At 34.5% G+C, this 16,846-nt stretch overlaps 1 protein-coding gene across 1 annotated transcript in view; it reads right to left on the reverse strand.

Annotated features, from left to right (window-relative positions):
• LOC149779922 (rhomboid-related protein 2-like) overlaps positions 1 to 12,948 on the reverse strand; it is a 47,828-nt gene extending 34,880 nt beyond the window's left edge. The window contains exons 1-2 of the mRNA XM_089936620.1: positions 12,518 to 12,948; positions 6,420 to 6,443 (exon numbers count right to left, since the gene is read on the reverse strand). Of these exons, the coding sequence (XP_089792746.1) occupies positions 6,420 to 6,443; positions 12,518 to 12,613 (120 nt within the window). The 5' untranslated portion in view covers positions 12,614 to 12,948. The remainder of the gene's footprint in view (positions 1 to 6,419; positions 6,444 to 12,517) is intronic.
• Positions 12,949 to 16,846: the final 3,898 nt, after the last annotated feature.

Raw genomic sequence — 16,846 nt, forward strand, 5'->3', positions numbered from 1 at the left:
ATGTTGCAGACATGTAGCATGATGTCCCACTCAGTCACATTATCCTGACACCATGCCGACCAGTCCTAACACTAACCTCTTACTGCTGAGTGCCAAACAAGGCAGCTGTTTGTACCATTTTTGTAAGCCTTTGGTATGACTCTGCTGAGGATCGAACCCATGACCTCCTGCATATAGGCTGATGATCTAACCATTAGGCCACCGGAGTGGTCCTGTAAACTTAATCATCCCACTTTAGTTTCAGTTTTAGATTACAACTCAAACAACAATTAATTAACACTAACATAATAAATTCATCTACTATAAGGTACGGACTGGGAGGAGTGGAGGAGACTGCAATTTTGATAATTAACTTGTTCAAACACAATAATTGATATAATCTGAAGATATTTTGCTACAAATCAGACCAAGATAATTTGTTCATCTATTTTAAGAAAACACTTGTCATACCCAGAACATTAAATTATTGGTCCCTAATATAAATATGCTATACCATGGTACCTACTGCAGTATGTTGAGAAATACAAAAAATGTAACCACATTACACTTCACTGCATATCAGATTTCATTTTACAGAAAGGCCATTTAAATTGGTAAGCATAGTTTCTTGGTCAAGATAGCTGATTCTACAAATGTACCTCTGGTGCATGCCCATGCAGTATACAGTATCTGTTCCTTTATCAATTTTGTCATCATACGACAGCTGAAAACAATATAATTACAGTCCAAGGGATGCTTCATTGAAACTGGCAGTTATAACCAACAAAAACATGTCTTAATCCTGTAAAAATAAGAGGCACAGCAAATGAAACACTCACAGTGAGGTATGATGTACACATTATCCAGATGTCAGCTGGTCAATAAGCCTTGCATGCAGATAAGGGAAAAAGTTGAGTTTCCAACTGCTTCCATTAAATGGCATCATTTTGGTTACTGCAAACCTTGGACACATTTAGACATTTTGGTAAATATTGCAGCCTTAATGATTTTCAACATATTACCTTGGGACTAGAACCCAGAGGGTAATGACAGATGTGCTTACGGTAATCCAAGAGCAATTTTGGTGTCAAATTAGAAAATGAAATGTTTAGATTAAATTTCAAGATAAATGCATGCAGATTAAATTTCAAGATAAATGCATGCATCATAGCAAATGTTCACTTAATGCAGTGAATTTTATGAATACAAGCAAATTCCATGAATTAATGTTCCTTGCTTTTCATTAGCAGTAAGAGTAGTTATTTATTAAAAAGGGTTCAGTGACGATTTTAATACAGTACATAATGTATATCTGACAATGGAAGAAACAAGTGATGATATAGAGGACCCAGGTGAGGTCACAAAATATACAAATGCATACAAAATGTGGGTCAAATTTGTAGTTACCATAACTCCACTAAACTATGATACAGAGAACTAATAATCAAATTCCATGGAAGATGCAGTATTTCTACTATGACAAGCACAGGGTCTGGTCCCGAAACCTGTTTCAAATTTGGGAATTGTAAGCTAATAATCTAATTCCATGGATTATACAGCATTTCTACCATGACAAGCACAGGGTCTGGTCCTGTAAACTTGTTACAAATTTTGAAATTGTAAGCTAATAATCAAATTTCATGGAAGATGTCGTATTTCTACCATGACAAACACAGGGTCTGGTCCCATAAACCTGTTATAAATTTGGGAATTGTAAGCTAATAATCAAATTTCATGGAAGATGTCGTATTTCTACCATGACAAACACAGGGTCTGGTCCCATAAACCTGTTATAAATTTGGGAATTGTAAGCTAATAATCAAATTTCATGGAAGATGCACTATTACTACCATGACAAGCACAGGGTCTGGTCCCGTAAACCTGTTACAAATTTTGAAATTGTAAGCTAATAATCAAATTTCATGGAAGATGTCGTATTTCTACCATGACAAACACAGGGTCTGGTCCCATAAACCTGTTATAAATTTGGGAATTGTAAGCTAATAATCAAATTTCATGGAAGATGTCATATTTCTACCATGACAAACACAGGGTCTGGTCCCATAAACCTGTTATAAATTTTGGAATTGTAAGCTAATAATCAAATTTCATGGAAGATGCAGTATTACTACCATGACAAGCACAGGGTCTGGTCCCGTAAACCTGTTACAAATTTTGAAATTGTAAGCTAATAATCAAATTTCATGGAAGATGCAGTATTTCTACCATGACAAACCAGGGTCCAGTCTAAAGAACCTGTTACAAAGATGGGAATGGTAAGCTGATACTCTAATTCCATGGATTATACAGTATTTCTACCATGACAAATCAGGGCCCAGTCTAAAGAACCTGTTACAAACTTGGGAATGGTAAGCTGATACTCTGATTCCATGGATTATACAGTATTTCTACCATGACAAATCAGGGCCCAGTCTAAAGAACCTGTTACAAACTTGGGAATGGTAAGCGGATACTCTAATTCCATGGATTATATAGTATTTCTACCATGACAAACCAGGGCCCAGTCTAAAGAACCTGTTATAAAGTTGGGAATGGTAAGTTGAAAATCTAATTCCACTTAATAAATAGGGAGCTGATAACTGAAATTGTCCTCAAATTGAATTAATTAAGGGAATTATAGTGTTGAAGCAAAAGTAAAAAAGTTCAACCAACTGGGCCAGAAACTCAGATGATGCAGAATGTTGAAAAATCAAATTAAAACAAGGTGCCATACCAAGGGAATTATTGTTCAGAGCTAGATACTGATGATGTCTTACATTAATTCAACTGAAAGCATTTCATTATCATCATCATCAATGTTGAATAGATTTATAGTCCCAGTGACAGTCAGACCCACCTGCTTTCATTTCCATGCACATAATAAATACTTTAGTGATATACTGCTTTCAACCAGATTTGGTGGACAGCTTCAATCCAAGTGGACAATGGCTGAAGTTTATTATTATAATAATAATAATAATAATAATATATATATATATATATATATATATATATATATATATATATATATATATATATATATATATATGCACATTATACATCATCATCTAACATAGATATAGCCCTTGCTGTTATATCATAAGTGAAGGAGTTATACAATCTTTCGTTGTTTAGATCTGAAAACAAAAGTTCATCTTCAGGTGTACTGACCTCTAACTTCTTCAATAGGCAACATTTTTATGCCATCCAAAAGCTTTTGCTGAAGGTACATGGTCAAAAACTTGAATGTTTGTACAAAACCCCATTTGATTTTTTCAGCCTGTAACCTTGACCTTTGGACTCCATAATAAATAGGCTTCTATGTTACTCCAGGTGCAAGCCATCCACAAAGTTTAGTCTAGGTCTGTGATGGGGAAGTTACTAGGCAGAAACAATTTTTCAGCAAGAGTTACCTAGACCTTTGACCTGTATTATCCAAAATCAAGTCCAAGTAACTCTGAATTTTGACCTTCTGACACCAAAAGTCAATAGGCTTCTTCTTTACCCTACATGGAAGCTATTTCCATAGTTTGGGGCACTACATGGTGCAGAACTATTGTGCAGAAATGAACTAGTGGACAGATGGCTGGACACATGACCCACCTTAAGGTCAATGTATACAATTTTTTTTACAGTAAAAAAAACATACATCTTTAACAAGGGATTAATTTCACATGTGGTCATGTATAAATCAGACCAAAATATACATGTTTTCCTAATGCACTGGTTTTAAAATTAGGGTAGGAAGGTAGTTTTTCTTTATTTTAAACATAATATATGTATTACATGTATAATAATTAGTATATATAATGTACTCAGCACATTAAGTACTGGGCAAAACCAGATCAATTAGATGCACAAATTAACTTTGCAAATTTTTTAAACCCTTGTAGAAGGGGAAATTGCTGGGGTTAGCAAGGAAAAACTGAGACAGTCAGCCAACCAGAAACAAACACATCTTTTTTGGCCCTGGCAACTTAAATATTTAATGTGCAATCATGTGTGCAAATAATATTCATGTGTTGAAGATACTGTGATCAATTTACGGCAAGATAGTAGATTCTCTTTTAGCTATACAGATTATTTGGCATCCACTTTGTTTTTATGTCAAAATATGTTGCCAACACATTGTATTCCATATACATTTATATACTCACTTGTAATCAAAGTATAACTGCAAACAATACTGACCCTGATCTGCCATCACAGGATATGCCACGGTCATTGTGGTTTGTTCGACTGATTATTCATAACTGCATAGACCAGATCTACTGGCACATGATGCAGTTTGCATTTAGACTCTCTGCATACCATATTTTCTGTATACCTTCAGGTACTGTTTACAATCACCAGACCTTTGTACCAAAATTATTTGTTTTATGCCTTGTAATTTCGGAACATCATTTTGCAAGAATCTCATTTAGTGGCTGATGTTTTTGGATGCAACTGTAGTTCTACCATAATAAAATAAGAGAGACTTGACCACTTTAGAAAGTGGATGAAAGGCTTTCATAAGAAATAGCATCGATGAGACACATGCAGGAATCAAATTTTTGATAATCGAGTGAACCACACACTATTCATGAGAATGCCAACACCGGTGTAATGAATAACATTTGGTTAAAACTCTAATAAATATTCATCTGAGGCAACAAAATCTCAATAACAGAAACATTTGAAGCATAAGACACCCTTTATTTATGGAAAAGACATTTTGATTCAAAGCCCTTGTCTCTAAAATCCTGTTCAATACTTCCATTCAATCAAATATAGGTTGTGTATATCAGAATTAATTTCAGTTAATAACATATTCTTAAAAAAGAACCCAACGCAAAACAGGTACATTTTATATATATTATTATGAATATATAATTATTGGAATATTTGGTTTGTTAATACCTGGTAGACTTATAAAAAAATTTGGTACCATACAGTATAAACTGGGATTGATTCATTGGTTCAGTTAGGGACTGACCTTCCATTCTCAGTCACACCCACTACTGAAATAAACTACTGCTTTAGCTATATGGGAAATTATGCCCATGATGTGCTCTATTTTGTCTTTATTTATTTTACAATTTAATTACAAATCATGTGCCCAATTTAAGCTAATTAATAAAGACTTTAATGGTTAGTTGATGATATGTGGGAATAATAATACCAGTAGATGGTTGTTAAATATGCATCACCCTTACAGTCTTGCGGTATGCTTGCATTTTACTGATATGAACTAGACTAAACAAGACAAATAAGGTCAATAATATAGATTTAAGTAGTTTTGCATAGCATAATATTGTACATGTGGGTTTGGTTACAGCTCAGAGAAATACAAATTTCAATTATCAAATACCATATATACTCACATATAAGATGAGTACAACTGCAAATTGCACAGACCCAAAACTGCTTTGAATAATGCACCAACAGATCTGGGTCCATGCAGTTTGTGTGGAATAATCAGTAAAAGAAAACACCATAGACAATGACCTGCATGAGAATTATGCTATAGCAGATCAGGATCTTTCTTTGACTCAACTTATAAGTGAATATAGATGGTACAACAAAACAAAATGGGGGTTATTTGTCCTATCTGGTAAGGGACACATCTGTCAATCAACTATTCCACAACAAGAGACAAATGCTTGCCAAATTATTAGGCACTGAGAGCGGATTTACCCTGGGATTCACCACATAACAAATTCAACATCTGTCAATCAACTATTCTAAAACAAAAGACAAATGCTTGCTTATAAATTTATAACCCGAGTAATTTCACAATGTACTTATGAATCTTGTTTAAAAAACTGCACTACTTTTCAAAATTTAAACACTGGTTTTAATAAAACAGATACATAAATGAATGCACAGTGCATCAGAGGGAGCAATTTCATCAGGGGTCAATTATTATTGTTTTCCTGGATTTACCGTTGTCAGTCCGATCATTTCAGATTCCAGTGCATTAAGGGGCCCAGAGTGGCCAAGTGGTCTAAAGCGCTCTCCGTTACGGATCACTGCCATCTCACCTCTGTCTGCATGGGTTCGAGTCTAGGATTCGGCCAATGTGGGTATGTGAGAAAGCTTGCCAGTAGCTTCTCATAGTCAGTGGTTCTTCCCAGGGTTTTACCAGGTTCTTCCTCCACCATTAATACTGGCCGCCATGTATAGCCTATTATGTGCTGAAAAATGGTGTTAAACCCTACAACAACAACAACAACCAATGCATTAATAACCTTTGTTCATATTCAAAGATCTTTCATACAGAAAAACATGCTCACTAGTCAACATTCTGAGCAAATATATGATACTAAGCAAACAAAAACTAATTTAATTAATTTGGTTTACCTGGAATACACATTTTACATTTCTGAGACTTGGTCTGACATCTGATGAAATTTTTACATAAATATTAACTGTACATAAAAGCGATGGGCTCAACTTACCCTGTCAAAAATAGGCTTGAAGGTCTGTTGACATTTTCCAGGAATATGAAATGAATAAAAAAAAAAGCACATTGTATTTAGTGCAGTGTTTGCTAGAAGCCGTTTAATCAATGGTGTACATTTAAATTCACAAAAACTGATTGTGATGGTTCATACATAATGATGAGCTGAAGTAAGAAAGCGTGACATAGAAATACAGTATCAACAAAACAATGTCCGTGACATTAGGCAATGACTAGCATTATATGCAACTTCAAACCCAGTTTTATTATGCTGTTTGTTTAGTGGGTTTTAACATCACTTTTATCATGTTAAAGACTACATTATACCAAAGAAAAAGATGTGTGTGTATGTGTGTGTGTGTTTGGATTTTTGTTATAGCTTTAACAATTTCAGTGGTATCTCTATATTGTCTGCAGCATTGCAGTTTATACTGATGTCTAGCACTCGGGCATCATGTCCCACCCAGTCAGGCTATTCTGACACCAGTCCTAACACTAACCTCTTATACTGAGCACCAAGCAAGGCAAATGCTAGTACAATTTTTATGACTTTGATCTGATTTTGCTGGGGTTTGAACCTGTGACCTCCTGCATCCGTGGTGGATGCTATAACCACATAGGTGACCAAGGAAATAATAATCCCAATCATACCGTCATGGAATAAGCAAATAGTTGGTTTGCTGTAATTTTACTGTTTATATATTTATATTGAAGCAGAAAGTTAAAGGTAGTATGTATTTAAATGGTGCTTGCAATAATTATAACTAAAAAAATTAAATATGCTGAGTATGATTCATTGGATGCACATATTTTATTATCAATGACGTGTTTTTCAATATAACATAATAGCAAATTAGTTTATTATGTGAATAAGAGTATAGCCTCATAGTTGGCAACAGGGCAACTTTGTCAGAGATGAAGCAATATAACTGTCTACAGGGCAACAGTGTTGGAAACAGTCTCAGCAACATAGTTGGCAATAGGGCAACAAGGATGGAATGGAGGGTAAAAAGAGTTTGTTCAAAGGATGTGAACTATGTAATTGGACTTTTAACTCTGAATTTGGATTGTTGTCTGTGTATATGGTTACATGAACCACATGCTACTTTATTAACAATATGTTCACAGTATGGTGAATATAAAATTCAACAGTTGTAAATAATGACATTGATCTTTTATCATTTGGCAAGTTCTTTTTTTTTGTATTCATGAGAGAGTCTCATTCCATCTGTTATATGTATATTTGATTTAATTTATATTTGATTTAATTGAATTATTTGTTTGTAAGTTTTAGAAAAATTGTATTCCATTACGTGCTATTGTAATGTAACTTTATTTACTAGAATTGAGTTCAGTTCTTATTGATTTTTTAAAATTTTTGATGTAAACAACTTCAAAGAAGCTTTATATCTAATGCTGACCTAGTTCCTGGCCTTGATTCAGAACCAGTGAGAGTTGTAGTAAACAAATTTTTAAAACAAATTTTAAAATCTTTCTCTGAGTAAGATTCATAAAGTGGAACCAAGGTCATACTTGTATCAATTAGGATTTTCCAGATGACCGACCACCATCTGGGCATCTTTTTGCATTGTACCTAGATTTATTACTAATGTTTTGAGAAATAATAATTATTCTTGCTTTAACACTTGAGAAGTTAAAGTGTTTTATTTTGTGACCAGTTTTGGGGCTAATTATTTTGCTTTCTTCAAATTATTTGGGTTTCAAGATTGTTTTCCCTGGAAATACTTGTGTTCTAAATTAATTCTTGGACAAAGACAGTTATCAAAATTTATAGAGAATTCAAATTAGAATATTATTTTCTGTGATTTCAACAAAGAACCACTGACATCAGTATGACAATGACCACAGAATATGTCATTGCCTTCCATTTTGGATTTCATCAGGATTCAAACTCAGTTTCATTAGGACTTTTTATTACTAGGACCTCTACTTTTTAATACTTGGATTCATTTTGGAATTGATTCATAAAACTGTAAATTCATTTTCTTATTTTTAACTTGTTTTTCTAGGGAAAGAAATATTTGTTAAATTTTACAAAACTTGTTGTCTTCACTTTTCTCTTGTTATGTTCAGTAAGGGACTAAACATGTAACACACCTTTTGAGTTAACTTAATGTCATAGTGTATAAGGCAGTGCATTATCTGAGTACATGTGTTTGTTTGTTGTTGCTTTCACGGGGCTCAAAAAAACAGATAGCCCGATGCCCAGAGCACCTTTAATTTCAGACTGGGCCATCCTGTCTTCTGAGTGAGGTGCCAATTGGGCTTGTACAATAATCTAATTTTCCTGGGCAAACTTTGATCATAGTGATGAAATACAAGAATATATTCTTAAAGTATTGAAAACCTATTGTTCGTTCCACAAAGCATCACAAATTTTATCCTATCTGTAACTCAGTAAATTTGCAGGTCAGTGTCAATAAATGTAGATAAAAGTACCTAATTCATTTTACATACTGTGTGTGAAATGTGTTAGCTGATTTTAGCTATGTTTAATGATGCTGACCTGTAAATTTTCTTAGTTACAGGTTGGATAAAAATGACAATGCTGAGTGTAAATTATTAATATTTATCCACAAGTATGCCACCTAAGCCTATGAAGACAGTCATGAGAATTCTCATACTTCTATTGAAAGAGGTAAATGTTAAGTACAAAGCAAAGCATGTGATCTATGAATGGGGAATGGATTGCCCGGGTTACTATGATAAGTACCCACATGGCTTTAACATTCATGTGATTCTACAGTTTTGGATATTTATGTGTCAGAAACCAGCTAGAACCAGTCTAGTGGGTATGAACTGTTCAGCAATTTTAACAACTAGTGCAATTATGTGTAGCTGCATAATGGGATGTTCTATTATTTATTTACTTTGTTGTTGTAATCTGGGGAGTTTAGGCAAAATGAGGGATGTTCTTTGAAGTATTAGAAGAAATACATTGGATCAAATGTTGTAATGTTGGCTTTTGAGTCTTTGATTAAAAACTGGCTAATCCTTTGGCTGAGTTGAGATTAAAATGATTTCAGCAAAACACGTGACTTTTTTAACGGTCTTGTTTAATTGCTACTGCATTACTCAAGTTATTTCAAGTTAAAGTGTAATGAATAATGGTGGTGGGGGGGATAATATGTTTCATATTACACTGGATTTAAAATTAGGGTAGGCAGGTTGTTTTTTTTTGGGATGGGTGGTGTGTGGTTTTTTTTAAAACACTATATACATATAGTGATTTATTTTTTAAATTTAACCATGGGGAAAAAAGTGCTAAGGTCTGTAATAAGAAACAGGGATGATTATCTGATTGGAAACAAATATTCTTTTTGGCTTAATTTGATTGACCCTTGGTCACATTAACACTTGTGTAATGATACACTGGTTAAAGATATTAAGCAAAACCTATGAACAACATCAAAAGTGTAAACAAAAACTGTACAAATCAAGACACATTTCAATTGCTGATGAACATAATGACTGTTGATCCACGGAGTAAGAAGGACATTGAAAGAGCGATTAGATAATGGCTAACCTCAGGATCTTGAGGAAAACATTGCTTTACGTGAAATTTTGTTAAATCCAAATTAACACACAATTCAATTTAATATGATTTTGTTTTCATCATATCATATTTGAAGTGTAGCAACTAAAATCTAAAATGTTGTGGCAAATAATATTATAAAAACAATTTGGAGTACATGGAAACTTTGAGTCAGGGCTTGTGATTTTACTTAAAGTCACCAGCCCTGGGTATGTGTCTAAAAAGTTTCTTTGTCCACTGTTTTACTGTAATTATTATATTTTTTTTTCCCATTTCATTGTTCCAGTAACATTTATGATGAGTTTTGAGGCTCTCGTATTATCATTATCATAACTTTTCTTTTCATTAACATACACTGTGTTCTGTGTTTTCACCTAATCAATGTCTATTCAGATTCTATCCTGTTACAGACACACCAAGACAGCTGACCTGAACAGGTATTGAACCTGGAACTTTCGGAATACTAGTCCCATACTCTATGAACTGAGTTTCCATGACTCCCCTGTAATAATCTGATATTTATGATCATGCAGGGGACCAACTTTTAATGTCATTTATGGATACAGAAATTAATGATCACTATGTGGCCAACTTCTGACATTTATGGATTTAAGATCACTCAGGGGACCAACTTTTAATACTCTTAATGGATATGGATATGGATATTTATGATTACTCAGGGGACCAACTTTTAATAGCTTTAATGGATACAGATATTTATGATCATTCAGGGGACCAACTTTTAACACCCTTAATGGATACGGATATTTGTGATTACTCAGGGGACCAACTTTTAATAGCTTTAATGGATACAGATATTTATGATCATTCAGGGGACCAACTTTCAATACCCTTAGTGGATACAGATATTCATGATCACTCAATAGACCAACTTTCAATACCCTTAATGGATATGGATATTTATGATCACTCAGGGGAACAACTTTTAATACCCTTAATGGATACGGATATTTATGATTACTCAGGGGACCAACTTTTAATAGCTTTAATGGATACAGATATTTATGATCATTCAGGGGACCAACTTTCAATACCCTTAATGGCTACAGATATTGATGATCACTCAGGGGACCAACTTTTAATACTCATGATGGATACGGATATCTATGATCACTCAGGGGACCAACTTCTAATACTCATGATGGACACAGATATTAATGATCACTCAGGGGACCAACTTTTAAGACCCTTAATGGATATGGATATTTATGATCACTCAGGGGACCAGCTTTTAATTTCATATATGGGTACAGATATTTATGTGGGTAAAAGCCATCTAGTTTAAAAGAAAGAATAAACCAAAGAGATACAGGCCAATGGAAAGTAAAAGATCAAATATTAATTGATTGGTTTACTTAATACAGCTATGTATCCATTCAAAATGAAAGACAGAACACACTGATATATATTAGTGCCAGTTACGGTATAAAGTACATAGATTTCAGTCATTTTATCTAGGACTCAGGAAGGATAAAAATTTCACACTATATTGTACAACCTTATCTCATCCAAACACTAACCCTTCTTCATCAAATCCCTCCCATATTCAGACAATTCTGATGACTAATGATACAAGAATTTATTCTTGTAAACTTGTATCAAATGTTCAACAAATGATTTTACATCTGTCAGATATAATTAAAAAGACACATGGTCTAGTTTTTTTATTACTAAAAGCATTGGCAGATCGGATTCTAGTTCCTTGATGTGTCTTTGTGAAAGGCACTGAATAACTACTGCTAACAAGATTTGGATAGCTCAACACCCAGGGTTCCTCTAATTCCAAAGTGGAAACACTTCCATATTTAAGCAGACCATTCAACTTATCAAGTTTTTTCTTTAAAAAAAAAATTCCCTGTGTTAACTTGGATAGCACAAATGAAATGTGTCATTTTATTTTTAAGTTGTTGAAAGAGTAACATCCCAATATCAAAAACAACTGCAAACTTTTGTACAATGGGAAAATGTGACCAATGAATGATATTTCTGGAGTTACCTATAATTGCTTTAAGGGTTGTTGGAATTACAAATATGGTTAATGGGTTCGGTATAGCCATACTTATTTAAACTTTTCGATATTGAATCGACGCTGGCCCTACACTTCAAAATAAATGTCCGAATATCAAAAATGGGGTGACAAGGGTCAGAGGAAACTCGGACTATATACATTGCTACCGCATATTTTTCTGGATTAGTAATTTATTTACCTAGAAATTCCCAGGTCAACTATGTGACCTACATCTCAAAGCACCTTGTTGTACAGCAAAGTACCGATATGGGCGTTGGCCCCCAACGATGGAAGCTGCCTTGACAAAAATTACACAGCATGCCTTAAACTCTCAAAATATTTAGGTTTACACGAGCTATAACAGAAGTGATCCGTTTGTACCCGACTAAATGGAACATATGAGGTGTACCGTATCGGTATCCATTCACTGCTTAAAAATGGCTTGAGCGACATGTATATAGGCCTAGTCCGTGTGAAGCATTTCTAAACTGAAATCGAAAGCTGCACTCACCCGTTCTAATTCCCGTCGAAAATCTTGATCGTCCATATTCACTAATTCCATAGCACCTGCATCTCGCGCGCTTGGTCCACTCCTGCCTCTAGACATATTTTCGTTTGTTGCCGTTCCGGAGTTCGGTGTTCACCTGATATATTCCTAAGCAATACCAGTTATATGTGTGATGAATAGCTACACTGATGTGTGGGTGCAAATTGTTGAACAAACCAGCGAACCATTACTGTTTGCAAGCGCGCTAACTTTCTAAAAATAACCGAGTTGTACATGTAGGAACTCGCGGCACCAGAGTACGTTGTTACTTTAGGCCGATAAATCAGTTCCTGGCCCGTGATGATGTTGACTTTCGAGTTCGGAATGATTTGCATGCAGCAAAATTGCACATTTTAATGAACAGATGACATCACACCAACATATTGTACATTCGTATTAACACATATTCGGGGTATTCGGGGTGTTGATTTATCGGACTAGCTGTTACTGACAGCGATGCGTTACCAATAGTACGTGGCACAAGGAGTATGTTAGCGAAGCAAACAAATATTGAAGATCCAGTGGGTCCAGATTATTGATCAGCTATTGCACACACATAGATAAACTGTTTTACATTAGTGTGTGTGTGTGTGTGCGTGTGTGTGTGTCACGATTTTTAAAATAGTAAATAGCCACTATATAAAAGGGTAACCTGTATATATGTCTGGAGGTAAAGAACAGGAGATGAAGAAAGGTAGGAATGTCCTTACGGTTACGATTATGTTTTATTTTTGCGGCATTTTAAATGTCCCACCAAGTCACAACTACGATCTCTCTTCCAATAATAATAATAATAATAATAATAATAATTATTATTATTATTATTATTATTATTATTATTATTTGTGTACATAAGTTTGATATAACATATCACTCACAAACATATTTCTCACTCAATTTGTTCTCATGACTACCATGTGGTATACGGGAATATCTGCAGCTTGCAATTTTTGAAAGTAGGAAAACCAACTGAAGAGAAAACATATCTGTGAATAAGATTAATAGTACCGAAATAGACTATTCCCAGCCAATGTATGTAAACACACACACGGAAATTAATGTACAGACAGTAAATTAACCAACGAACTTTTGTTTTTGTCTGACAAAATCATATCCCCCCTCACATAAACAATACCTGGCCACCGTACCGCTATACCATTTCAGCCCTCCCCCCCCCCCCCATACCATTAATAGACACAAGATATGTAAGCGAAGATGACTGTGGCTGTATGTCCCTTGTGAGCACATAAGAACTTTGTACCCTGACCAATGAGCCCTACCGCCATAAAAAATACAGACCATACCCAGCTACAAAATGAATGTGAACGAAGCGATGAAGTTCGCGTAGAGAACCATATATTTATATTTTAGTTAAGGTATCAACAGTTAACTGAAACAAGATTCGTAACTTTAACTACAAGGACCTTGAGCCGATATCCTGTATTTAATAATATTATCTAATGTAAATGCACCATTATCACATATATATTTGCCCAATCTCGCGGCCCACGTTATCCAATGCAGTCAAATTATCATCAACGTTTTTCCAAAATAGGTTGTTTTTATCACATAATCATTTGACCTCTAGCGTCAAGGAAATTGAAGGCCGCTTAATTTAGATCAATTGTCAATCTTGACTTCGGAGGAATCTTTTTATCTTACACAAATAGCCGTGATCCCCAGGGGCAAGGAAGTAGCAGAGATTGTCCTAATCGTTCATTATTTAAGCACTGTAGTGTGTGTGTGTGTGTGTGTGTGTGTGTGTGTGTGAGAGAGAGAGAGAGAGAGAGAGAGAGAACAGGTTTAAAGTTTGTGGGTTTAACGACATTTTTCAGCACACAACAGGCTATATATGGCGGCCAGTCTATTCGGTGTAGGAATAACTTTAGAAAACCTTGGAAAGAACCAACGACCACCTGGAATCTACAATCATATTTATTTTTTACGTATTCATACTGACCGAACCGAGACTCGAATCTATGCAAACAGCTGTGAGATGTCAGTCGAGTACCTTAGACCAGTGGGCCGCCTGGGGTCCGAGAGAGAGAGAGAGAGAGAGAGAGAGATCTATTTTGTAGCATTTAAGTAATTCTCTTTACATTTTTGCACCGTGTAGTCATTGCTAAACATCTCTGATTTGCCCAATAATTAGCAATCTCAAATCACGACTAAAACAATAAATAAATATAGATGAGATTGTTACATTTTGTACCATGAATTCCCAAAGCTTAGCGAGAACTTTGTAAGCAGTGTTTGATCGATCGATCGATCGATCGAGAGAGTTAATTGTCGATGGTACTATTACTAAAGCAGAATAATGAATTAGATCAAATGTAAATGTATCTTATTACCACTTGTTTTAAAGTCAAATCGACCAAAGAGAGAGATATAGAGATTTAAAATCAAACCGACCGACCAGAGAGAGAGAGAGAGAGAGAGAGAGTTAATGGTCGATGATACTGACACTAAAGCACAATAATGAATTAGATCAAATGTAAATGTATCTAATTACCTCTTGTTTTAAAGTCAAATCGACCAAAGAGAGAGAGAGAGACAGAGAGAGGCAGAGAGAGAGAGAGTAATGTCGATGGTACTGTTACTAAAGCAGAATAAAAAATTAGATCAACTGTAAATGTATTAAAATATTTTTCCTTTCAACGAAAAATGTATACATCTATTGGTACATCATTGATACAGCCTGCATACTATATATATATATATATATATATATATATATATATATATATATATATATATATATATATATATATATATACATACACCATGCAGTCACATCTATTGGTACATCATTGATACAACCTGCATACTATATATATATATATATATATATATATATATATATATATATATATATATATATATACATACATACACCATGCAGTCTAACTTAATATGTACTTTTTAAGCCATGTTTGTGCAATATTAGTCATTGTAGTACTTGTTAACACTTACATTATTACATAACTGAGTTTCGTGTGCTTGTGTTGCTTGTCGATGAGCCCAATTTATATCTCCGAGAATAAAATACGTTTGGTAATCCTTCAGCAGAAATCATTGTCAATTCCATTGCTGGATTTTGAAAAGCGGGATTAATTGCCCTGCCTATTTAATACGTATCAAGGCTCAATTAAATCTCTTTCGTGCTGAATCAAGAATGGCAATTGTAAAAGTCGTATTAGCGGCCATATCAATAACCCACACTATTGCTACGTAATCGTAGGGGAAAGGAATTGCGGTTTTGCAATTCTTGTTTAATGGATTAAGTGATTGCATCTGAAATAATCGTATCAAACTGAGTACAAACATTTTTCAATTCATAATCCTAGCTGACACTAATTATCATTTCAAATTTTTTTTTTGCAATATGATGGCAAATGTCAAATCATGCGGGAGAACAGAAAGGGTATAGTGGCAATTACCTCTCAATGTCTGGAAGTCAAGTGGAAATTTAAACTTCTCGTATGAACTTAACAGTGAGCAGCTTGAGTATCAGTGATTTGTACAGTTAGCAGCTTGTGTACCAGTAATTTGTACAGTGAACAGCTTGTGCACCAGTGATTTGTACAGTGAGCAGCTTGTGTACCAGTGATTTGTGCATTTATAGCCTCTCATATCGAAACCTTTCATTCACGACACATTGTTCTATTGTATCTGTTCCATTATGTCCATTCTCTGTTATGTAATACTTCCTTTAAAGTCCTATGGTACTTTAAAACCATGGGAATGTTCACTCTTTTTGACAGAGTTCTTATGTGATTACTGGTTTTATGCACATTTAGCAGTGATACAACAATAAGAGTTTTACACTCATTTTTACGACAATTGTACGTAGTATAATCTTACCTTTAAGAAGAAAGCCGAGGTATAGGCAATAGTAAAACGTATCTTTTTCTCTCAAGGGACCAAAACTTTGATCACGAAAATATAAGTTATCTTCTTCACTGATCTGCTCATTAAAGTGTAAGTATTTTAAGCAAAGTGTTTATAGGATGCATTCAAAATGTCTTTATAATGTATAAAACAGGCTGTTTTCCGAAATCCTTTAAAATACTTTTGATGATATGTACCAGCTATCCACTGGTTGATCTTCATATAAAAACTTTGAAAATGTCTTACCTCCCTTGCGCAATTTACATTTCCAAAAAGTCCCCCTCCCCCCAACAACACATACATACATGTGAGGTGTTTTGTGGATCTACTAGTTGTTAAAAATACGAGAGAGAGAGAGAGAGAGAGAGAGAGAGAGAGCATTTAATGCATGTCATATGCACA

The sequence above is a fragment of the Sinohyriopsis cumingii genome, chromosome 16 (genome assembly GCF_028554795.1).
Source record: "Sinohyriopsis cumingii isolate HCF-2022 chromosome 16, ASM2855479v2, whole genome shotgun sequence".
In the NCBI taxonomy this organism is placed as follows: Eukaryota; Metazoa; Mollusca; class Bivalvia; order Unionida; family Unionidae; genus Sinohyriopsis; species Sinohyriopsis cumingii.